At 48.7% G+C, this 26,128-nt stretch overlaps 2 protein-coding genes across 14 annotated transcripts in view; one reads left to right on the top strand and one right to left on the bottom strand.

Moving 5' to 3' along the window:
• The window catches only part of BRF1 (BRF1 RNA polymerase III transcription initiation factor subunit), a 211,352-nt gene extending 210,003 nt beyond the window's left edge, over positions 1 to 1,349 (bottom strand). For both annotated transcript variants that reach the window (XR_005455932.1, XM_038765692.1), the window contains exon 1: positions 1,013 to 1,349. Coding sequence is in view for 1 of the 2 variants with exons in the window: in XM_038765692.1 (XP_038621620.1) it covers positions 1,013 to 1,226 (214 nt within the window). In the remaining variant the exon portion in view is untranslated. The remainder of the gene's footprint in view (positions 1 to 1,012) is intronic.
• A 23,083-nt stretch (positions 1,350 to 24,432) lies between these two features.
• Positions 24,433 to 26,128, top strand: part of PACS2 (phosphofurin acidic cluster sorting protein 2) — a 238,099-nt gene continuing 236,403 nt past the window's right edge. For all 12 annotated transcript variants that reach the window (XM_038765675.1, XM_038765667.1, XM_038765666.1 and 9 more), the window contains exon 1: positions 24,433 to 24,566. In XM_038765675.1, the coding sequence (XP_038621603.1) occupies positions 24,445 to 24,566 (122 nt within the window). In that variant the 5' untranslated portion in view covers positions 24,433 to 24,444. The remainder of the gene's footprint in view (positions 24,567 to 26,128) is intronic.

Genomic DNA, 26,128 nt, shown 5'->3' with positions numbered 1-26,128 from the left:
AACCACACAGAGACACACACCACACAGAGACAGACAGACACACACACACACACACCGAGTGAGACACACAAACGTTCAGTCACGCAGACAGAGGAACACAAAGGGACACACAAAGACAGACAACCACACAGAGACACACACCACACAGAGACAGACACACACACTCAGAGGCGCACACACACACAGACACACACCGAGTGAGACACACAAACGTTCAGTCACGCAGAGACAGAGGAACACAAAGGGACACACAAAGACAGACCAGCACACAGAGACACACACGACACAGAGACACACACACTCAGAGACACGCATACACAGACACACACCGAGTCGGACACACAAACGTTCAGTCACGCAGAGACAGAGGAACGCGGGGGGGACACACAAAGACAGACAACCACACAGAGACACACACCACACAGAGACAGACACACACACACACACACACACCGAGTGAGACACACAAACGTTCAGTCACGCAGAGACAGAGGAACACAAAGGGACACACAAAGACAGACCACCACACAGAGACACACACCACACAGAGACAGACACACACACTCAGAGACGCGCACACACACACAGACACACACACCGAGTCGGACACACAAACGTTCAGTCACGCAGAGACAGAGGAACACAAAGGGACACACAAAGACAGACAACCACACAGAGAGACACACACACTCAGAGACGCGCACACACACAGACACACACACACCGAGTCGGACACACAAACGTTCAGTCACGCAGAGACAGAGGAACACAAAGGGACACACAAAGACAGGCAACCACACAGACACACACACACCACACAGCGCCGGACACACACACACTCAGAGACGCACGGACACACACACACACACACACTGAGAGACACACACGGACGCTCAGTGACGCAGACACAGAGGAACGCGGAGGGACACACAAAGACAGACAACCACACACACACACACGCGCGCGCGCGCGCGCCCTCCCGCGCAGGCGCAGAGAGTGGCCCGGCACTGACCGTCGAGGGAGACGAACTGCCCGAGGGCGGCGGCGGCGCCCCCGGCGCCCTCGACGAACTGGAGGTCGGAGACGATGATGCGGTCCTCCAGCACCGAGCCGCAGGCCGTGCACACCGCGTCCCCCCGCGAAGGGTCCACCTCGATGTCCACGCCCCCGCAGCTGCGGCACCGGCGGGACCCCGACGGGCCCGACGACGACGACGCCGCCGCCATGGCCGCCGACCCGTCGGCCGGCGACCCCGACGGCCGGAGCCCTCCTCTTCTCGCGAGATCGACGGGGCCACGCCCACGGGCGGTGCAAACCGACGGGCCCGGACGGGGGGATGCGCCGCGCCTGCGCGGCAGGAGGACTGGAAGGGAACCCAGGGGGACGCGCCGCGCCTGCGCGGGAGGGGAGAGCGCCGGGGACCCGCCCCCGGACGGCACCAAAACCGCCGGGGGGAACCCGGGAGGAGGTGCCGCGCGTGCGCAAGAGGACGACGGAGCGGGGGCTGGCACCAAACCAACGGGGGGGGAACCCGGGGAGAGGAGCCGCGCGTGCGCGGGAGGGGAGAGCGCCGGGGACCCGCCCCCGGACGGCAGGGGAGAGGCCAGGGGGAGCCACCGCGCATGCGCGGGGGGGAAGAGCGCCGGGGCACCGCCCCCGGACGGCAGGGGGGAGGCCAGAGGGAGCCGCCGCGCGTGCGCGGGAGGGGAGAGCGCCGGGGCCCCGCCCCCGGGCGGCAGCGGGGAGGCCAGAGGGAGGCACCGCGCGTGCGCAGGAGGGGAGCGTGCCGGGGCCCCGCCCCCGGACGGCAGGGGGGAGGCCTGAGGGAGCCGCCGCGCGTGCGCGGGAGGGGAGAGCGCCGGGGCCCCGCCCACGGACGGCACCAAACCCTTCTAGACTGTGAGCCCACGATTGGGTAGGGACTGTCTCTAGATGTTGCCAACTTGGACTTCCCAGGCGCTTAGTACAGTGCTTTGCACCCAGTAAGCGCTCAATAAATACGATTGATTGACGGCATCAAACCAACGGAGGGAGCCCGGTGGGAGGCGCCGCGCGTGCGCAAGAGGACGGAACGGGGAGGGGCGAAGAGCAGCCGGGGCGGACCAAACCAACGGGGGGAGCCCGGTGGGAGGCGCCGCGCGTGCGCAAGAGGACCCCCAAACGGTCGGGCCCAAGAGGACGGAACGGGGAGGGGCGAAGAGCAACGGGGCACCGCCCCCGGACGGCACCAAAGCGCCGGGGGGAGCCTAGGGGGAGGTGCTGCGCGTGCGCGAGAGGATGGCAGGGGGCGGGGGAGAGAGACCGCCGGGGCCCCGCCCCTGCTCCCTTCGCCGGCCAATCCGCGGCGCCGCCCCCGGACGGTACCAAACCGCCAGGGGGAGCCCAGGGGGAGGTGCCGCGCGTGCGCGGGGGACAGCGTGCGGGGAGGGGTCGCCCCCCGCGCAGCCGCAGTGGTGCGCTCGCCCCTGAGGGGGGGCGGGGCCACCGCCCTTTTGCTCCTAATAATAATAATAACGGAATTTATTAAGCGCTTACTACGTGCAAAGCACTGTTCTAAGCGCTGAGCACTGTTAATAATAATAATAGCAATGATGGCATTTATTAAGCGCTTACTACGTGCAAAGCACTGTTCTAAGCGCTGAGCACTGTTAATAATAGTAACAATGATGGAATGTATTAAGCGCTTACGACGTGCAAAGCACTGTTCTAAGCGTTGAGCACTGTTAGTAATAATAATAACAATGATGGCATGTATTAAGCGCTTACTACGTGCAAAGCACTGTTCTAAGCGCTGAGCACTTAATAATAATAATGATGGCATTTATTAAGCGCTTACTACGTGCAAAGCACTGTTCTAAGCGCTGAGCGCTGTTAGTAATAATAATAATAGCAATGATGGCATTTATTAAGCGCTTACGACGTGCAAAGCACTGTTCTAAGCGTTGAGCACTGTTAGTAATAATAATAACAACAATGATGGCATGTATTAAGCGCTTACTACGTGCAAAGCACTGTTCTAAGCGCTGAGCACTGTTAGTAATAATAATAACAATGATGGCATTTATTAAGCGCTTACGACGTGCAAAGCACTGTTCTAAGCGCTGAGCACTGTTAGTAATAATAATAATAACAATGATGGCATTTATTAAGCGCTTACTACGTGCAAAGCACTGTTCTAAGCGCTGAGCACTGTTAATAATAATAATAGCAATGATGGCATTTATTAAGCGCTTACGACGTGCAAAGCACTGTTCTAAGCCCTGAGCACTTAGTAATAATGATAACAATGATGGCATGTATTAAGCGCTTACTACGTGCAAAGCACTGTTCTAAGCGCTGAGCACTGTTAGTAATAATAATAACAATGATGGCATTTATTAAGCGCTTACGACGTGCAAAGCACTGTTCTAAGCGCTGAGCACTGTTAGTAATAATAATAACAATGATGGCATTTATTAAGCGCTTACGACGTGCAAAGCACTGTTCTAAGCGCTGAGCACTGTTAGTAATAGTAATAACAATGATGGCATTTATTAAGCGCTTACGACGTGCAAAGCACTTTCTAAGCGCTGAGCACTGTTAGTAATAATAATAACAATGATGGCATTTATTAAGCGCTTACTACGTGCAAAGCACTGTTCTAAGCGCTGAGCACTGTTAATAATAATAATAGCAATGATGGCATTTATTAAGCGCTTACGACGTGCAAAGCACTGTTCTAAGCCCTGAGCACTTAGTAATAATGATAACAATGATGGCATGTATTAAGCGCTTACTATGTGCAAAGCACTGTTCTAAGCGCTGAGCACTGTTAATAATAATAATAGCAATGATGGCATTTATTAAGCGCTTACGACGTGCAAAGCACTGTTCTAAGCGCTGAGCACTGTTAGTAATAATAATAACAATGATGGCATTTATTAAGCGCTTACGACGTGCAAAGCACTGTTCTAAGCGCTGAGCACTGTTAGTAATAATAATAACAACAATGATGGCATGTATTAAGCGCTTATGATGTGCAAAGCACTGTTCTAAGCGCTGAGCACTGTTAGTAATAATAATAACAATGATGGCATGTATTAAACGCTTACGATGTGCAAAGCACTGTTCTAAGCGCTGCGCACTGTTAATAATGCCAACTTGGACTTCCCAAGCGCTTAGTACAGTGCTCTGCACACAGTAAGCGCTCAATAAATACGATTGAATGAATGAATGAATAATAATGATAACAATGATGGCATGTATTAAGCGCTTACTATGTGCAAAGCACTGTTCTAAGCGCTGAGCACTGTTAGTAATAATAACAATGATGGCATTTATTAAGCGCTTACTGTGTGCAAAGCACTGTTCTAAGCGCTGAGCACTGTTAGTAATAATAATAACAATGATGGCATTTATTAAGCGCTTACTATGTGCAAAGCACTGTTCTAACCGCTGAGCACTGTTAGCAGTAATAATAACAATGATGGCATTTATTTAGCTTTTACTGTATGCAAAGCACTGTTCTAAGCGCTGAGCCCTGTTAATAATAATAAGGATGGCATTTATTAAGCACTTACTATGTGCAAAGCGCTGTTCTAAGTGCTGAGCCCTCTTAGTAATAATAATAACAATGATGGCATTTATTAAGCACTTACCATGTGCAAAGCACTGTTCTAAGCGCTGAACACTTTAATAATAATAATGGCATTTATTAAGTGCTTACTAAGTGCAAAGCACTGTTCTAAGCACTGAGCACTGTTAATAATAATAATAATGATGGCATTTATTAAGTGCTTACTTAGTGCAAAGCACTGTTCTAAGCACTGAGCACTGTTAATAATAATAGTAATAATGGCATTTATTAAGCGCTTACTATGTTCAAAGCACTGTTCTAAGCTCTGAGCCCTGTTATTATTATTAATAATTAATAATAATGGCATTTGTTAAGCACTCACTATGGGCCAAGCACCGTTCTAAGCGCTGAACACTATAAATACGATTGAATTGAATTGAATTGTTAATACTAATAATAATGATGGCATTCGTTAAGCGCTTACTCTGTGCAAAGCACTGTTCTAAGTGCTGGGGGAATACAATAATAATAATAATAATGGCATTTGTTAAGCACTTACTATGTGCAAAGCACTGTTCTAAGCGCTGGGGAGTCTACAAGGGCCTCCGTTCCCTCATCTGGAATAAGAGGATGAAAGCCTGTGAGCTCCACGTGGGACAACCTTGATCAATCAATCAATCAATTGTATTTATTGAGCGCTTACTGTGTGCAGAGCACTGTACTAAGCGCTTGGGAAGTACAAGTTGGCAACATATGATATGTAATATTATTATTATTATTCTATTTATTTATTTTACTTGTACATATCTATTCTATTTATTTTATTTTGTTAGTATGTTTGGTTTTGTTCTCTGTCTCCCCCTTCTAGACTTGTGAGCCCACGGTTGGGTAGGGACTGTCTCTATATGTTGCCGACTTGTACTTCCCAAGCGCTTAGTCCAGTGCTCTGCACACAGTAAGCACTCAATAAATATGATTGATTGATTGATTATTGAGAAGCAGTGTGGCTCAGTGGAAAGAGCCCGGGCTTGGGCGTCAGAGGTCATGGGTTCTAATTCCGGCTCCACCATTTGTCAGGAGGATGACTTTGGGCAAGTCACTTCGCTTCTCTGGGCCTCAGTTCCCTCATCTGGAAAATGGGGATGAGGACTGTGAGCCCCACGTGGGGCAATCCCATCACCTTGCGTCTCCCACAGCGCTAGAACAGGGCTTGGCTCATAGTAAGCACTTAACAAATGCCAACTTTATTATTATTATTATTATTATCATCAATCAATCAATCAATCATATTTATTGAGCGCTTACTGTGTGCAGAGCACTGGACTAAGCACTTGGGAAGTACAAGTTGGCAACATATAGTACAAGTTGGCAACATATGATATGTAATATTATTACTATTATTATTATTCTATTTATTTATTTTACTTGTACATATCTATTCTATTTATTTTATTTTGTTAGTATGTTTGGTTTTGTTCTCTGTCTCCCCCCTTTAGACTGTGAGCCCACTGTTGGGTTGGGAATGTCTCTATATGTTGCCAACTTGGACTTCCCAAGCGCTTAGTACAGTGCTCTGCTCACAGTAAGCACTCAATAAATACGATTGATTGATTAATTATTGAGAAGTAGCGTGGCTCAGTGGGAAGAGCCCGGGCTTGGGAGTCAGAGGTCAGGGGTTCTAATCCCGGCTCCACCGTTTGTCAGGAGGTCGACTTTGGGCAAGTCACTTCACTTCTCTGGGCCTCAGTTCCCTGATCTGGAAAATGGGGATGAAGACTGTGAGCCCCACATGGGGCAACCCCATCACCTTGCGTCTCCCACAGCGCTAGAACAAGGCTTGGCTCATAGTAAGCACTTAACAAATGCCAACTTTATTATTATTATTATTATTATCATCAATCAATCAATCAATCATATTTATTGAGCGCTTACTGTGTGCAGAGCACTGGACTAAGCACTTGGGAAGTACAAGGTGGCAACATATAGTACAAGTTGGCAACATATGATATGTAATATTATTACTATTATTATTATTCTATTTATTTTACTTGTACATATCTATTCTATTTATTTTATTTTGTTAGTATGTTTGGTTTTGTTCTCTGTCTCCCCCCTTTAGACTGTGAGCCCACTGTTGGGTTGGGACTGTCTCTATATGTTGCCAACTTGGACTTCCCAAGCGCTTAGTACAGTGCTCTGCACACAGTAAGTGCTCAATAAATACGATTGATTGATTGATTGATTATTGAGAAGTAGCGTGGCTCAGTAGAAAGAGCCCGGGCTTGGGAGTCAGAGGTCATGGGTTCTAATTCTGGCTCCACCATTTGTCAGGAGGATGACTTTGGGCAAGTCACTTCACTTCTCTGGGCCTCAGTTCCCTCATCGGTAAAATGGGGATGAAGACTGTGAGCCCCACATGGGGCAACCCCATCACCTTGCGTCTCCCGCAGCGCTTAGAACAGGGCTTGGCTCATAGTAAGCACTTAACAAATGCCAACTTTATTATTATAATTATTATCAATCAATCAGTTAATCATATTTATTGAGCGCTTACTGTGTGCAGAGCACTGGACTAAGCGCTTGGGAAGTACAAGTTGGCAACATATGATATGTAATAATATTATTATTATTATTCTATTTATTTATTTATTTTACTTGTACATATCTATTCTATTTTATTTTGTTAGTATGTTTGGTTTTGTTCTCTGTCTCCCCCCTTCAGACTGTGAGCCCACTGTTGGGTTGGGACCGTTTCTATATGTTGCCAACTTGTACTTCCCAAGCGCTTAGTACAGTGCTCTGCACACAGTAAGCGCTCAATAAATACAATTGATTGATTATTGAGAAGCAGCGTGGCTCAGTGGAAAGAGCCCGGGCTTGGGCGTCAGAGGTCATGGGTTCTAATTCCGGCTCCACCATTTGTCAGGAGGATGACTTTGGGCAAGTCACTTCGCTTCTCTGGGCCTCAGTTCCCTCATCTGTAAAATGGGGATGAAGACTGTGAGCCCCACATGGGGCAACCCCATCACCTTGCGTCTCCCACAGTGCTTAGAACAGGGCTGAGCTCATAGTAAGCACTTAACAAATGCCAACTTTGTTATTATTACCATTATTATCTATCAATCAATCAATCGTATTTATTGAGCGCTTACTGTGTGCAGAGCACTGTACTAAGCGCTTGGGAAGTACAAGTTGGCAACATATAGAGACGGTCCCTACCCAACCGTGGGCTCACTGGCCAGCGGAGCACCTCTCTACCATTTCCTCTGCTTCTGGCATTCTGGTTTGCCGTCTCGCTCACCCTCGCTCTCTCCGTGTCCGATCTTCTTCCATCATGATAATCAATCAATCGTATTTATTGAGCGCTTACTGTATGCAGAGCACTGTGCTAAGCGCTCAATGATAAAGTCCTGTATTGTTGGCAGGCCTTGTTTCTGCCCGGGGCATCCCCCTTTTAGACTGTGAGCCCACTGTTGGGTAGGGACTGTCTCTATATGTTGCCAATTTGTTCTTCCCAAGCGCTTAGTACAGTGCTCTGCACGCAGTAAGCGCTCAATAAATGCGATTGATGATGATCATCATCATCATCAATCGCATTTATTGAGCGCTTACTGCGTGCAGAGCACTGTATTAAGCGCTTAGCAGCGGGACGCCAGCTCAGCTCCGCTGTCCTGCGTTTCCTCCAGAAATAGCTTTTAATAGAGTTGTCCTTGGATTCGAAGTTGACACTTCCAAGAGAGGATTGCTTGGAATAAAGGTACGGCTCACTTTCTCCAATTATTCCAGTCCAGGGAAGCCGAATAAAAACATAGAGAAAAGCTCCCTCCCATAGCTCCTTGGGGTCAGTGTTAGGATACGGTAAAAATTTATTGGTAGCAAACAGCTTCTACTCAAAGAAATGGGTTATTTTGTCTGCGGGTGGGTGTGTAAGCAGAAAAAAATGGAATTAACAGGAAAAAAACTCTACTTCTCTACTTTTCCCTCTAGACTCTAAGCTCGTCCCTCTAGACTGTAAACTCGTATGGGCAGGGAATGTGTCTGCTAATTCCGCTGTATTGTACTCTCCCAAGCGCTTGGTACAGTGCTCTGCACATAGTAAGTGCTCGATAAATACCTTTGATTGATTGATTGATTGCTTTTGGATAAAAAAAGAGCTTTTGGGCGAGCTATCTTCTAGTGCCAGATAGTAATGATAATAATAATAAAAAGAGCATTTTTAAGTAGGGAACATGTCTACCAACTCTGTTATATTGTACTGAGAATCAGCATGGCTCAATGGAAAGAGCCCGGGCTTTGGAGTCAGAGGTCGTGGGTTCAAATCGCGGCTCCGCCAATTGTCAGCTGTGTGACTTTGGGCAAGTCACTTCACTTCTCTGTTCCCCAGTTACCTCATCTGTAAAATGGGGATTAAAATTGTGAGCCACCAGTGGGACAACCTGATCACCTTGTAACCTCCCCAGCGCTTAGAACAGTGCTTTGCACATATTAAGTGCTTAACAAATGCCATCATCATTATTATTATTATTACTCTCCCGAGTGCTTAGTGCAATGCTCTGCACACAGTAAGTGCTCCATAAATATGACTGATTGATTGATTGAGGCTGATTTTCTTAAAAGCCCCCATCCCTTCACTTAGTTTTTTCTCGCTTAGGTGTTTACTTGTGAAGCAGTGTGGCGTAGTGGAAAGAACCTGGGCTTGGGAGTCAGAGGTTGTGGGTTCTGATCCTGGCTCTGCCACTTGTCTGCTGTGTGACTTTGGGAAAGTCACTTCACTTCTCTGTGCCTCAGTTATCTCATCTGTAAAATGGGGATTAAGACTGTGAGCCTCATGTGGGGCAACCTGATTACCTTGCATACCCCCAGTGCTTAGAACAGTGCTTGGCACATAGTAAGTGCTTAATATGATTATTATTATTACTTTCCTCCTGAGCCTGTTAATACGTATTCTCTGGAAGTTTCTACTGGAAGCTTTTCACTTCCCCCTCTTTTTTTACAGTATATATTAAGCACTTACCATGTACCAAGCACTAGGGTAATAGTAATGATGGCATTTATTAAGCGCTTACTATGTGCAAAGCACTGTGCTAAGTGCCGGGGAGGTTACAAGGTGATCAGGCTGTCCCACGGGGGGCTCGCAGTCTTCATCCCCATTTTACAGATGAGGGAACTGAGGCCCAGAGAAGTTAAGTGACTTGCCCAAAGTCACACAGCTAAGTGGCAGAGGCAGGACTAGAACCCATGACCTCTGATTCTGAAACCCGGGCTCTTTCCGCTGAGCCACACTGCTTCGTAGATACAAGTGATTCAGTTTGGACACAGTCCCTGTCCCTCATGGGGCTTACAGTCTCAAAAGGAGTAAGTAGTGTACATAGCAGCCCCATTTTACAGATGAGGTCACTGAGACACAGAAAAGTGAAGTGACTTGCCCAAGATCACACAGTCAACAAGTGGCAGAACCCAGGTCCTCTGATTCCCAGGCCCGCCCGTGCACTTTCCACTAGGCCCTGCTGTTTCCCTTTCCAAAAGGATTTAGTAGAACTATTTCCTTGAGATCTATCAGGAGCAAAGCCCCAGGGAAAAAAAAACAGTTCTCAGACATATATTGGGTAGGGACTGTCTCTATATGTTTCCAATTTGTACTTCCCAAGCGCTTAGTACAGTGCTCTGCACATAGTAAGCGCTCAATAGATACGATTGATGATGATGATGATGATATATAGTGACTGTCTTTTCATGATTGTGTCAGTGATGGTGAATTTTACTCATTTGGGTCAGAGGTGTTATAGAATCGGCACAATTAATAGCGCCAAATTATTATAAGGATTCCAAATAATAATAATAGGCATTTGCTAAGCGCTTACTATGTGCAAAGCACTGTTCTAAGTGCTGGGGAGGATACAAGGTGATCAGGTTGTCTCACGGGGGGCTCACAGTCTTAATCCCCATTTTACAGATGAGGTAACTGAGGCACAGAGGAGTCAAGTGACTTGCCCAAAGTCACACAGCTGACAATTGGCGGAGTTGGGATTTGAACCCGAGACCTCTGACTCCAAAGCCCGGGCTCTTTCCACTGAGTCACGCTGCTTCTCTATGGGCAGATGGGCACTGATTGCTAATTTGTCAATTATCTAAGATTATGCACATCGGAGGTGGAAATTAAGAATCGGAAAGCATGTTCCAGGTAACCTAGTTTATTCCTCTACACATTGCCTAAAGATTCTCCTCATAAAAAAATGAAAATCTTAGCCTCAACAGTTGTCAGTGTTTCAAGAAATAGGGCTTCCGCTCTAGTGATGAGACAATACTTTCAATTAGGGTATTTTGTGTTGCCCTTTTCATCAACTCACTAATACAGGCTCTAAAATTTATATCTCTCTGCCATCCATTTTCATATGGCAGGATCAATATCAAGCCAGTTATAGCTAATTTTGCACTCAAGAATTCCAGAGATTCTAACAAATCATCATCAATCATATTTATTGATCGCTTACTGTGTGCAGAGCACTGTACTAAGCGCTTGGGAAATACAAGTTGGCAACATATAGAGACGGTGCCTACCCAACAGCAACAGTGGGCTCACAGTCTAGAAGGGGGAGACAGAGAACAAAACGAAACATACTAACAAAATAAAATAAATAGAATAGATAGACTAATAAATATGTACAAACATATATACATATATACAAAGCACTGTTCTAATATTTATCAGATGGCCAATTCTCACTATTTACTGCCACCTTGTTTTAGTTTTATAATTCCGTTGAATAAAACCGTCAAACTGGAATTGCCAAAAGAGATTTCTGGTGGCTATACTGCTCAGAAAACACATTTAAAAAGCCATTCATTTAATATGAAAATGAAGCCTGTCAATGATTTTTTAGGCTTATTCTTCCCTTTTTCAGGATGGACTGGCACCCATTTGCTTTTTTTCACTGACTAAATCTTAATCAGAAGACGCATTTTGTGAGTGCCTAGAACAATATTCCAAGTTTGTAGAACAATGTTAAAACTATTTTTCAAAACATATTGGCTGCTTAACATGGAAATACTGGATAATTCTGGTGGAGATAATCTTTTTTGGGAAAAACTACCTAGTTCTCATCTGCAATAGTCTCATTCAACACTATTCGCCATCCTATGTCCTCAGCTATTTCAGTCGCTTAGTACAGTGCTTTGCACACAATAAGCGCTCAATAAATATGATGGATTGTGTCCTGATTTTCCAGAGAACAAGTCTCACAAATCATATTTCTTCTGAATTGGTTTCTTTGCTGCCTAGTTCTCCTTGTATTAGCTTAATGACACAATGATATATTCATATTTTTATAGGTGAAATTTAATATTACCTAGTAATTTCAATTAATTCCTCATAATGCTTTGCATTTGAACGAGCCAATCTTTCACAGGAACTGAGCATCCAAGTGTCATTATCAAGTATTTGGGAGAGTCTAAGAGTAAGACACCCTTTTCCTGTCGTCAAGGAGCTTAAATTTAAAAAGAGAGAGGCAGACAAAAACGATTAACAGATAGAGAAGCGGCGTGGCTCTGTGGAAAGAGCCCGGGCTTGGGAGTCAGAGGTCATGGGTTCTAATCCCGGCTCTGCCGCTTGTCAGCTGTGTGACTTTGGGCAAGTCACTTAACTTCTCTGGGCCTCAGTCACCTCATCTGTAAAATGGGGATTAGGACTGTGAGCCCCACGTGGGATAAACTGATAACCTTGTATCTACAGCAGCGCTTAGATCTCACAAATGACTCCTAAACTGTAGGTTTGTTGCAGACAGGGAATGTGTCTGTTTATTGTTCTGTTGTCCTCTCCCAAGCACTTAGTACAGTGCTTTCCATACAGTATACTTCCCAATCGCTTAGTACAGTGCTCTGCACACAGTAAGTGCTCAATAAATACGATTGATGATGATGATTGATGGTGATGTGCTCAATATATACAATAAAATGAACAATGAATGACTCCTTGTCCACGTCCTGTCCCCTATCCTGGAACTCCCTCCTGCTTCAAAAATTGGGAAGCAGCGTCGCTCAGTGGAAAGATCCCGGGCTTAGGAGTCAGAGGCCATGGGTTCAAATCCCGTCTCTGCCAATTGTCAGCTGTGTGGCTTTGGTCAAGTCACTTCACTTCTCTGTGCCTCAGTTACCTCATCTGTAAAATGGGGATTAAGACTGTGAGCCCCCCCCCCGTGGGACAACCCGATCACCTTGTAACCTCCCCAGCACTTAGAACAGTGCTTTGCACATAGGAAGCACTTAATAAATGCCAGTATTATGAGTATTATTCTTATGTTCCAGGGAGAGTTCAAACAGTCACTTACTCTAGTTGTTGGGTAGAAACCGTCTCTATATGTTGCCGGCTTGTACTTCCCAAGCGCTTAGTACAGTGCTCTGCACACAATAAGCGCTCAATAAATGCGATTGAATTTATGTATATATGTTTGTACATATTTATTACTCTATTTATTTTACTTGTACATATCTATTCTATTTATTTGATTTTGTTAGTATGTTTGGTTTTGTTCTCTATCCCCCCTTTTAGACTGTGAGCCCACTGTTGGGTAGGGACTGTCTCTATATGTTGCCAACTTGTACTTCCCAAGTGCTTAGTACAGTTCTCTGCACGCAGTAAGTGCTCAATAAACATGATTGATTGATTGATTGATTGATTGAATGAATGAATGGTGGCATTTCTTGCTGCAACTTCTGAGAGAATCTGCATGTGATAGAGTATGAAAAACTGGTCATTCATTCATTCATTCATTCATTCAATGGATGAACAGTTCTTGGCATGTAGTAAGTGCCTAACAAACACCATGATTATTATTATAGTGAACGTCAGAGGAAGAACAAGGATATACCACAAACACCTCAGGATGTGTGGCCTAATGGAAAGAGCCCGAACCTGGGAATCAGAGGACTTGGGTCCTAATCCAGGCTCTGCCAATCGTCTGCTGGGTGACCTTGGGCAAGTCTCCTAACTTTTCTGTGCCTCAATTACCTCATTTGTAAAACAGGGATAAAGACTGTGAGTCCCAGCTTGGGAAAAGGACTGTGTCCAACCTGATTAACTTCTATCTACCCCAGCTTCATTCATTCATTCGTTCATTCAATTGTATTTTTTGAGCGCTTACTGGATGCAAGGCACTGTACTACGCGCTTGGGAGAATATTATATAACAACAGACACATTCCAGCCCACAGTGAGCTCACAGTCTAGAGGGGGAGGCAGACATTAATATAAATAAATAGATCCATAAATCAATTACAGCTACACACAGATATATACATATGTGCTGCGGGGGTGGGAGGGAGGATGAATAATAATACCGATGGCACTTATTAAGCGCTTACTATGTGCAAATCACTGTTCTAAGCACTGGATGAAGTGTTTAGTACAGTGCTCTGCACACAGTAACCGCTCAATAAATACGACTGAAGGAATGAATGAAGGAGCAAGTTCAAGTGAATGAAGGAGCGAGTCAGAGCGGCACAGAAGGGAGTGGGAGAAGAAGTGTACCCAGCTCCAAGAACGGCACAGTTACAACATATAAATAAAACTAAAAGTACACGAATACTGAGAAATCAAAATTTACAACCGCTAAAGATTCATGTTGTGGTGATGTAATGAGGGTGTTGTGAATGAACTGGGGGACTTTTCCTGGATGAAGTGAGATTATTACGAGGGCGCTGACAGGGAGGAAATCTGTGGTCTGGCAGATGTGGGGAGGAGGGAGTTCTAGGATGGGGAGGAATAATGCGACTGAGGGGGGGGATCATAGGGGAGAGAGGAAGCTGCAAATAAAAGATGGTAGCATTAAAAATGATACTTATTGAGCGCCCAGGGGATACAGTGCGGAGTACTAAGTGCTTGGGAAAGTGCTCTCACTAAGCGCTCACTAAGATTAATAAAGAGATTCATTTCCTGTCCACAAGGAGCTTGCACTCTAGTGAGGGAGCAAATTGGAGGCTTCCGAGGAGTGATGCGAGCCACACGCCGTTGCAAGAAGATGATCTGTGCAGCCGCACGGCCTAGAGACGGTCCCTGCCCGGCAACGGGCTCACAGTCTAGAGCGGGGAGACAGACCACAAAACAAAACATGGAGACGGGTGTCAAAATCTTCAGAACGAATAGAATTAAAGCTAGATGCGCATCATTAACAAAATCAATAGGATAGTAAATATGTACAAGTAAAATAAATAGCCCCATGTGGGACTGGATGATCCATCACAGTTCTTAGCACATAGTAAGTGCTTAAGAAGTAACATTATCATTCATCATCATCATCAATCGTATTTATTGAGCACTTACTATGTGCAGAGCACTGTACTAAGCGCTTGGGAAGTACAAATTGGCAACATATAGAGACAGTCCCTACCCAGCAGTGGGCTCACAGTCTAAAAGGGGGAGACAGAGAACAAAACCAAACATACTAACAAAATAAAATAAATAGAATAGATATGTACAAGTAAAATAAATAGAGTAATAAATATGTACAAACATATATACATATATACAGGTGCTGTGGGGAAGGGAAGGAGGTAAGATGGGGGGATGGAGAGGGGGACGAGGGGGAGAGGAAGGAAGGGGCTCAGTCTGGGAAGGCCTCCTGGAGGAGATGAGCTCTCAGCAGGGCCTTGAAGGGAGGAAGAGAGCTAGCTTGGCGGATGGGCAGAGGGATCGGGGGCATTCCAGGCCCGGGGGATGACGTGGGCCGGGGGTCGATGGCGGGACAGGCGAGAGCGAGGTACAGTGAGGAGATTAGCGGTGGAGGAGCGGAGGGTGCGGGCTGGGCTGGAGAAGGAGAGAAGGGACGGGAGGTAGGAGGGGGCGAGGGGATGGACAGCCTGGAAGCCCAGGGTGAGGAGTTTCTGCCTGATGCGCAGATTGATTGGTAGCCATTGGAGGTTTTTGAGGAGGGGAGTGATATGCCCAGAGCGTTTCTGGACAAAGATAATCCGGGCAGCAGCATGAAGTATGGATTGAAGTGGAGAGAGACACGAGGATGGGAGATCAGAGAGAAGGCTAGTGCAGTAGTCCAGACGGGATAGGATGAGAGCTTGAATGAGCAGGGTAGCAGTTTGGATGGAAAGGAAAGGGCGGATCTTGGCAATGTTGCGGAGCTGAGACCGGCAGGTTTTGGTGACGGCTTGGATGTGAGGGGTGAATGAGAGAGCGGAGTCGAGGATGACACCAAGGTTGCGGGCTTGTGAGACGGGAAGGATGGTAGTGCCGTCAACAGAGATGGGAAAGTCAGGGAGAGGACAAGGTTTGGGAGGGAAGACAAGGAGCTCAGTCTTCGACATGTTGAGCTTTAGGTGGCGGGCGGACATCCAGATGGAGATGTCCTGAAGGCAGGAGGAGATGCGAGCCTGGAGAGAGGGGGAGAGAGCAGGGGCAGAGATGGAGATCTGGGTGTCGGATGGGGGTGAAACCCTACAGAGAGCTCACCTCCTCCAGGAGGCCTTCCCAGACTGAGCCCCCTCCTTCCTCTCCCCTTCCTCCCCCTCCCCAAACTCCCCGCCTTACCTCCTTCCCCTCCTCACAGCACCTGTATATATGTTTGTACAGATTTATTACTCTATTTTACTTGTACATATTTACTATTCTATTGATTTTATTTGGTTAATATGTTTTGTTTTGTTGTCTGTCTCCCCCTTCTAGACTGTGAGCCCGCTGTTGGGTAGGGACCGTCTCTAGATGTTGCCAACTTGGACTTCCCAAGCGCTTAGTACGGTGCTCTGCACACAGTAAGCGCTCAATAAATACGATTGAATTAGTGAATGAATGTGGACTGAAGGAGTGAGAGGTTGGAGTTAGGAAGACCAGTGAGAAGGCTGATCCCGTAGTCTAACCAAGGTATAAGCGAGAGTTTGGACAAAGATGAGAGCCGTTTCACTGAAGAGGAAGGGGCAGAACTGGGACGTGTTATGGCGGAAAAAGATTTAGCAAAAATGAGACAGATTTTCCAAATTGGATTTACACCTACATAGGCTACAGAGAAGCAGTGTGGCTCAGTGGAAATTTATTTTATTTTGTTAGTATGTTTGGTTTTGTTCTCCGTCTCCCCCTTTTAGACTGTGAGCCCACTGTTGGGTAGGGACTGTCTCTAGATGTTGCCAACTTGTACTTCCCAAGCGCTTAGTACAGTGCTCTGCACACAGTAAGTGCTCAATAAATACAATTGATGATGATGATGATGGAAAAAGCCCAGGCTTGGGAGTCAGAGGTCGTGGGTTCTAACCCCGGCTCCGCCACTTGTCAGCTGTGTGACTTTGGGCAAGTCACTTAACTTCTCTTTACCTCAGTTATCTCATCTGCAAAATGGGGTTTAAGGCAGTGAGCCCCACGTGGGACAACCTGATAACCTTGCATCTCCCTCCCAGCACTTAGAACAGTGCTTGACACATAGTAAGTGCTTTCCTTCCCTTCCCCACTGCACCTGTATATATGTATATATGTTTGTACATATTTATTACTCTATGTATTTATCTTGTACCTATCTATTCCATTTATTTTATTTTGTTAGTATGTTTGGTTTTGTCCTCTGTCTCCCCCTTCTAGACTGTGAGCCCACTGTTGGGTAGGGACTGTCTCTATATGTTGCCAACTTGGACTTCCCAGGCGCTTAGTACAGTGCTCTGCACACAGTAAGCACTCAATAAATATGATTGATTGATTGGTTAACAAATACTATTATTATTTTTCCTATCATATACTGGCCAGTTCACTTCGGAGGGAGACTTTGTTGCGGGTGAGTGTGAAGCCATCTTTCTCAGTTCCTTTAAAAGGACGTCACACGGGTTAGATTTTTTGTGATATCTGGGTGCTTATTACCCAGTCTGCTACCTGGGAAGCAGCGTGGCTCAGTGGAAAGAGCCCGGGCTTTGGAGTCGGAGGTCATGGGTTCAAATCCCAGCTCCGCCAACTGTCAGCTGTGTGACTTTGGGCAAGTCACTTAACTTCTCTGTGCTTCAGTTACCTCATCTGTCAAACGGGGATTAAAACTGTGAGCCCCCCATGGGACAACCTGATTACCTTGTAACCTCCCCAGCGCTTAGAGCAGTGCTTTGTACATAGTAAGCGCTTAACAAAGACCATCATTATTATTATTATTACCTAAAAACACGTTCCTAATCCGTGGAGTGGGAAGAGGCACTCTCCACATCCTCAATTGTACCACCCAAAAGGAAGCCACAACAGTGGGGAAACACAAGAGTTCCTTTTTCATTGGAAAGTGCCATCTGGGCTTTAACCGGTTGCAGCTGTTTGCAGTTCCAGAGAAAAGAATTACAGATGGGAATCTAACATTAAAAAAAAAATAGCAAGTGTACATGGGGGTATTAGGAAGCGAAAGAATAGAAGGGGGGAAGATGATGATCAGCTTTAAAGTGCAGGGGATAAAGTCTGTTTAGCTCGGCTCAGCTCATTTCAATGACATCTCTTTTAACCCCCAGGGCAGGGAAAGAGGGGCTGAGGAAATACGGGGGAGGGCTCAGGAAACTCCACAGTAGTAATTTTTAATTTGAGTCATAGGAAAAGATTTGAGGAAAACCTCCATTTTCTTAGATTCCAGACGGCATCTGGCCCGTGCCTTTTTCCAAACGACCCACAAAGGCCACGAGAGGAGGAAGAGACGGTCCTTTGGGAATCAAGATGACCTACTTTATACAAGGCCCGATTACTGTTCAGTGAGGCCTGAGGTAATTATTTCAAGATATCCAAATTTGCAAAAGTAGGATGTGGATATCTAACCTAGATTTTCCAACTGAGGCCTGTCTGGCCTGTCAAGATTTTCCAACTGAGGCCTGTCAAGCGCTTAGTACAGTGCTCTGCACATAGTAAGCGCTCAATAAATACGATTGATGATTGATGATGATGTTTGCCCCCCGCAACCTGGGTTTTCTACGGTTTCGGGCCGTAGCCAGGGGCCAAGCTTTAGTCTGAGGGGGCTTCCCGGGCCCAGGGTACGTTAGGGGCCCATCTCTCTCCATTGGCAAACCCAGCGAGGGACCCCCAAAAACCTCCCCGCACCCCTCGCCACACTCCCTGTGCCATCGAGGCCCGAAAGGTGGGTGAGAATCACGGGCAGCGATGGTAACGACCTACGTTCCCCGAAGATGGAGAAACCGCATCTAACGCTTTCCGTTTGCCCTTTTCCAAAGCGCTTCCCGGCCTCTCCACCGAGGTCCAGGACACAGCCATTCCCGGGGGCCGAGGGCATGCCCTCCGGGGAAAGAAAAGCAGCGTGGCTCAGTGGAAAGAGCCTGGGCTTTGGAGTCAAAGGCCATGGGTTCGAACCCCGGCTCCACCAATTGTCAGCTGGGTGTCTTTGGGCAAGTCACTTCACTTCTCTGGGCCTCAGCTACCTCATCTGTAAAATGGGGATGAAGACTGTGAGCCCCCCGGGGGACAACCTGATCACCTCATAACCTCCCCAGCGCTTAGAACAGTGCTTTGCATATAGTAAGCGCTTAATAAATGCCATTATTATTATTATTATTGTTAAAGAAAAGGGAGGCCGGGAAAGAGGAGGTTCGGTCAGTTCAGGGGCTTGAGAGAAGGCTTGGTGGCAGGAAGGGGAAAAGGGAAGAAAACCCCCTCTTGACCCCGCTGCCATGCGGCCTTCTATGAACAGTTTGGGTGGGCAAGGGCCTATAAGGGGTGGTTTGGGGGCTTTTTTAGCTGAAGGGGAGGGCAAGGGCAGCTGGACTGAGGGAACGGGGAGCTGAGAATCTGTCGGGCATCTTCCTCGGGACTGTAATATAGCTATAATTCTTTTCATTTTGATGGTATTGACACCTATCTACTTGTCTTGTTGTCTGTCTCCCCCTTCTAGACGGTGAGCCCGTTGTTGGGTAGGGACCGTCTCTCTATGTTGCCGATTTGTACTTCCCAAGCGCTTAGTCCACTGCTCTGCACACAGTAAGCGCTCAATAAATATGATTGAGTGAATGAATGAATGAATGGAGGGATGTAATGACGATGGTATTTGTTAAAGGCTTACTATGGGCCAAGCACTGTTCTAAGCGCTGGACTGACTTCCAAGCCCATGCTTGAGAAGCAGAGGGGCTTAGTGGAAAGAGCCCTGGCTTGGGAGTCAGAGGTCGTGGGTTCTAATCTCGACTCCACAACTTGTCTGAGCCCCCTCTTTCCTCTCCCCCTCCCCATCCCCCTTTTAGACTGTGAGCCCACTGTTGGGAAGGGACTGCCTCTATATGTTGCCAATTTGTACTTCCCAAGCGCTTAGTACAGTGCTCTGCACATAGTAAGCACTCAATAAATACGATTGATGATGATGATGATGATCCCCCCCACCCTACCTCCTTCCCCTCCCTACAGCACCTGTATATATGTTTGTAGAGATTTATTACTCTATTTATTTTACTTGTACATATTTACTATTCTATTTATTTTGTTAATGATGTTCATCTAGCTTCACCTCTATTTTTTCTGATGACTTGACACCTGTCCACATGTTTTGTTTTGTTGTCTGTCTCCCCCTTCTACACTCTGAGCCCATTGTTGGGTAGGGACCGGCTCTATATGTTGCCAACTTGTATTTCCCAAGTGCTTAGTCCAGTGCTCTGCGCACAGTAAGCGCTCAATAAATACAATTGAATGAGTGAATTAATTCTATTTATTTTGTTAATGATGTGCATCTAGCTTCACTTCTATTTATTCTGATGACTTGACACCTGTCCACATGTTTTGTTTTGTTGTCTGTCTCCCCCTTCTAGGACCGTCTCTATATGTTGCCGACTTGTACTTCCCAAGCACTTAGTCCAGTGCTCTGCACACAGTAAGTGCTCAATAAATACGATTGAAGGAATGAATGAATGAATTCTATTTATTTTGTTAATAATGATGTGCATCTAGCTTCACTTCTATTTATTCTGATGACACCTGTCCACATGTTTTGTTCTGTCGTCTGTCTCCCCCTTCTAGACGTGAGCCCATTGTTGGGTAGGGACCAGCTCTATATGTTGCCGACTTGTACTTCCCAAGCACTTAGTCCAGTGCTCTGCACACAGTAAGCGCTCAATAAATACAATTGAATGAATGAATGAATTCTATTTATTTTGTTAATGATGCGCAGCTAGCTTCACTTCTATTTATTCTGATGACTTGACACCTGTCCACGTTTTGTTTTGTTGTCTGTCTCCCCCTTCTAGGACCATCTCTATATGTTGCCGACTTGTACTTCCCAAGTGCTTAGTCCAGTGCTCTGCGCACAGTAGGCGCTCAATAAATACGATTAAATGGGTGAATGAATTCTATTTATTTTGTTAACGATGTGCATCTAGCTTCACTTCTATTTATTCTGATGACACCTGTCCACATGTTTTGTTTCGTCGTCTGTTTCCCCCTTCTAGACTGTGAGCCCGTTGTTGGGTAGGGGCCGTCTCTATATGTTCCCGACTTGGACTTCCCAAGCGCTTAGTCCAGTGCTCTGCGCAAGTAAGCACTCAATAAATACGATTGAATGAATGAATAAATTCTATTTATTTTATTAATGATGTGCATCTAGCTTCACTTCTATTTATTCTGATGATTTGACACCGGTCTACACGTTTTGTCGTCTGTCTCCCCCTTCTAGACTGTGAACCCGTTGTTGGGTAGGGACCGTCTCTATATGTTGCGGACTTGTACTTCCCAAGCGCTTAGTCCAGTGCTCTGCGCACAGTAAGTGCTCAATAAATACGATTGAATGAATGAATAAATTCTATTTATTTTATTAATGATGTGCATCTAGCTTCACTTCTATTTATTCTGATGACTTGACACCTGTCCACATGTTTTGTTTTGTCGTCTGTCTCCCTCTTCTAGACTGTGAGCCCATTGTTGGGTAGGGACCATCTCTATATGTTGCCAACTTGTACTTCCCAAGCACTTAGTCCAGTGCTCTGCACACAGTAAGCGCTCAATAAATACGATTGAATGAATGAATGAATTCTATTTATTTTGTTAATGATGCGCATCTAGCTTCACTTCTATTTATTCTGATGACTTGACACCTGTCCACATGTTTTGTTTTGTCGTCCGTCTCCCCCTTCAAGGACCGTCTCTATATGTTGCCAACTTGTACTTCCCAAGCGCTTAGTCCAGTGCTCTGCGCACAGTAAGCGCTCAATAAATACGATTGAATGAGTGAATGAATTCTATTTGTTTTGTTAATGATGTGCATCTAGCTTCACTTCTATTTATTCCGATGACTTGACACCTGTCCACATGTTTTGTTTTGTCATGTCTCCCCCTTCTAGACCGCGAGCCCGCTGTCGGGTAGGGACTGTCTCTATATGTTGCCAACTTGTACTTCCCAAGCACTTAGTCTAGTGCTCTGCACACAGTAAGTGCTCAATAAATACAGTTGAATGAATGAATGAATTCTATTTTTGTTAATGATGTGCATCTACCTTCACTTCTATTTATTCTGATCACTTGACATCTGTCCACATGTTTTGTTTTGTCGTCTGTCTCCCCCTTCTAGACTGTGAGCCCGTTGTTGGGTAGGGACCCTCTCTCTATGTTGCCGACTTGTATTTCCCAAGCACTTAGTCCAGTGCTCTGCGCACTGTAAGCGCTCAATAAATTGAATGAATGAATTCTATTTATTTTGTTAATGATGTGCATCTAGCTTCACTTCAATTTATTCTGATGACTTGACACCTGTCCACGTGTTTTGTCTTGTCGTCCGTCTCCCCGTACAGGGACCATCTCTATATGTTGCCAGAAGCAGCGTGGCTCAGTGGAAAGAGCCCGGGCTTTGGAGTCGGAGGTCATGGGTTCGAATCCCGCTCCACCACATGTCTGCTGTGTGACCTTCTCTGAGCCTCAGTTCCCTCATCTGTAAAATGGGGGTTAAGACTGTGAGCCCCACGTGGGACCACCTGATCACTTTGTATCCCCCCAGCGCTTAGAACAGTGCTTTGCACATAGTAAGCGCTTAACAAATGCCAACATTTTTTTCTTTTTTTTAAGCGCTTAGTACAGTGCTCTGCACATAGTAAGCGCTCAATAAATACGATTGATGATGATGTTGCCAACTTGGACTTCCCAAGCGCTTAGTCCAGTGCTCTGCACACAGGAGGCGCTCAATCAATACGATTGAATGAATGAATGAATGAGCCCCCCGTGGGACAACCTGATGACCCTGTATCTCCCCCAGCGCTTAGTACATAGTAAGAGCTCAACAAATGTCATTTTTAATATTTTTTCCCAATGCGGCTGCCGGGGACAAGCGGAAGGGGGCGCCCCAGGGTGGCTTCCCACAGCGCTGCGAGGCCGCCTCAGACCGCGCAAAGCGAGGGAGGGAGGAGCGGCCCCGCCCGCCCCGGCACCTCGGGGGAGGGGCGTCACTTCCGGTGGGCGGCCCGGCCGCTCGTGATTGGCCGCTGTCCGGACGCCTCGGGGGCCGGCCGGCCAATCCGCAGGTGCCGAGGGAGTTGGGCGTGGCTGGAGGGGCGGGGGACGGCGGTGGGTCTTTGGTACTTGTGTGTGTGCGTGTGTGTGTGTGTGTTGGGGAAGGGCGGGGGTCTCTTGCGCGCCGTCTTTCCCCTCCCCTCGGATTGGGGCGCGCTTGCGCTGTGGAGGCGTGGGGGGGGGGGGGGGCGAGGCGGCCCCACTCCCGCGACACCCCCCCGCCCTCCCTCTTCCCTAGTGCCCCGCCCCCTCGAGGGAGGCCGGCGGGGGGCGCGCGTGCGCGCGCGCGGGGAGAGAGAGAGAGGCGCGCGCAGAGAGGCCCCAGAGGAGGGCGGGGGCGCGTGCGCGCAGAGAGGGGGGGGGGCCGGGGCGGGGATGCGCGCAGCGAGAGGTCCCTGAGACGGGCGCGCGCGGAAAGGGGGGGGCCTGAGGCGAGCGGGGGGCGCGCGCAGAGAGGTGCCTGTCGCGGGCGGGGGCGCGCGCCTAGAGGGGGACCTGAGGGGGCCGGCGCACGTGCGGGGGGGGTGGGGGGGGGGGGAGCACGCCCGGAGAGGGGTTCCTGACGGGGCGCCCAGAGAGGGGCGGGGGGCGCGCGCGCCCGGAGAGGTCGCTGAAGGGGCGCGCGCGCGCATAGAGGGGGGACTGAGGGGGCCGGGGAGCGCGCGCCCGGAGAGAGGTTGCTGAGGGGGCGCGCGCGGGGGGGGGGGGGCTGAGGAGGCCGGGGCGCGCGCGCCCGGAGAGAGGTTCCTGAGGGGGCGCGCGCAGGGAGAGGCGGCTGAGGCGCGCGCCCGGAGAGAGGGTCCTGAGGGGGCGCGCGCAGAGAGGGGGGGGCTGAGGAGGCCGGGGCGCGCGCGCCCGGGGAGAGGTTCCTGAGGGGGCGCGCGCAGGGGGGGGGCTGAGGAGACCGGGGCGCGCGCGCCCGGGGAGAGGTTGCTGAGGGGGCGCGCGCAGAGGGGGGGGCTGAGGAGGCCGGGGGGCGCGCGCCCGGGGAGAGGCGGCTGAGGGGGCGCGCGCAGGGGGGGGTGAGGAGGCCGGGGAGCGCGCGCCCGGGGAGAGGTTGCTGAGGGGGGCGCGCGCAGGGGGGGGGCTGAGGAGGCCGGGGGGCGCGCGCCCGGGGAGAGGTTGCTGAGGGGGCGCGCGCAGACGGGGGGGTCCGCCTGAGGAGGCCGGGGGGGCGCGCGCCCGGAGAGAGAGAGGTTGCTAAGGGGGCGCGCGCAGAGAGAGGCGGCCGAGGCGGGCGGGGGCGCGCACGCCGTCCGGGGCCCGCCCCGCCCCTCCCGGGTCATGTGACCCGCCCCGCCCCCCCGTCCCTCCGTCCGTCCCGTCCCCTCCCCCCATCGCCTCAGCTGCTCGCTCGGGCCACCCCGGAGCGGGGCCCGCTCGCCCCGAGGAGGAGGAGGAGGAAGGAGGAAGGAGGAGGAGGAGGAGCGGGACCAGGCGTCGTGGTGGTGGTGGTGGGCGCCATGGCGGCGGAGCGGGTCCGCCTCAGTTTCCCCGGCGGGGCGGGCGCCCTGAACACGCCGGTGCCCATGAACCTGTTCGCCACCTGGGAGATCGACGGCTCCAGCCCCAACTGCGTGCCCAGGTAAGGGCCCAGCGGGGGGAGGGCAGGGACGGGGGGAGGGAGGCGCGCACTCTGCGCTAGGCGCTGCGCACAGCGCTCCGACCAGGGGGAGCCAGGCCCGACCCCCTTTTTTAGACTGTGAGCCCACTGTTGGGTAGGGACCGTCGCTATCTGTTGCCAATTTGTGCTTCCCAAGCGCTCAGTACAGTGCTCTGCACATAGTAAGCGGTCAATAAATACGATTGATGATGATGAGCCGCCCGACCCCCCCCCTTTGGTGCCCTCCGTGCCCATTTTCTCCCCCCCTCCCAGGGGCAGCAGCCCGTAATCGATCGGTAATAATAATAATAATAGTGAGGGTATTTGTTAAGCGCTTACTATGTGCCAAGCACCGTTCTAAGCGCTGGGGAGGTTACGAGGTGATCAGGTTGGCCCTCGGGGGGGCTCACAGTCTTCATCCCCATTTTATTCATTCATTCAATCGTATTTATAAATACTCAATAAATGGTCAATAAATACGATTGATTGACTGACTGAGCGCTCACTGTGTGCAGAGCACTGGACTAAGCGCTTGCAAAGTACAAGTTGGCAACATCTAGACACGGTCCCTACCCAACAGCGGGCTTCATTCATTCATTCATTCATTCAATCGTATTTATTGAGCGCTCACTGTGTGCAGAGCACTGTACTAAGCGCTTGGGAAGTCCAAGTCGGCAACATCTAGAGACGGTCCCTACCCAACAGCGGGCTTCATTCATTCATTCAATCGTATTTGAGCGCTCACTGTGTGCAGAGCACTGGACTAAGCGCTTACGAGCAGCGTGGCTCAGTGGGAAGAGCCCGGGTTTTGGAGTCAGAGGTCGTGGGTTCAGATCCCGGCTCCGCCAATTGTCAGCCGTGTGACTTTGGGCAAGTCACTTCACTTCTCTGGGCTTCAGTTACCTCATCTGTAAAATGGGCGTGAAGACTGTGAGCCTCCCGTGGAACAACCTGATCACCTTGTAACCTCGCTTAGAACAGTGCTTTGCACATAGTGAGCGCTTAATAAATGCCATTATTATTATCATTACAAAGTACAACTTGGCAACATCTAGAGATGGTCCCTACCCAACAGCAGGCTTCATTCATTCAATCGTATTTATTGAGCGCTCACTGTGTGTTGAGCACTGGACTAAGCGCTTGCGAAGTACAAGTTGGCAACATCTAGAGACGGTCCCTACCCAACAGCAGGCTTCATTCAGTCAGTCATATTTAGTGAGCACTCACTGTGTGCAGAGCACTGGACTAAGCGCTTGGGAAGTACAAGTTGGCAACATAGAGAGACGGTCCCTACCCAACATCGGGCTCATCATTTTACAGATGAGGGAACTGAGGCCCAGAGAAGTGAAGTGACTGGTCCAAAGTCACACAGCCGACAAGTGGCAGAGTCAGGATTGGAACCTGCGACCTCTGACTCCAAATCCCGGGCTCTTTCCACTGAGCCACGGTGCTTCTCCAATAATAATGGCATTTATTAAGCGCTTACTATGTGCAGAGCACTGTTCTAAGCGCAGAGTAGGTTACACGGTAATCAGGTTGTCCCA

The sequence above is a fragment of the Tachyglossus aculeatus genome, chromosome 23, assembly GCF_015852505.1.
Source record: "Tachyglossus aculeatus isolate mTacAcu1 chromosome 23, mTacAcu1.pri, whole genome shotgun sequence".
NCBI classification, from domain to species: Eukaryota; Metazoa; Chordata; class Mammalia; order Monotremata; family Tachyglossidae; genus Tachyglossus; species Tachyglossus aculeatus.
The sequence above is the reverse complement of the archived record's forward strand: the minus strand, read 5'-3'. Positions and strand labels throughout refer to the sequence as shown.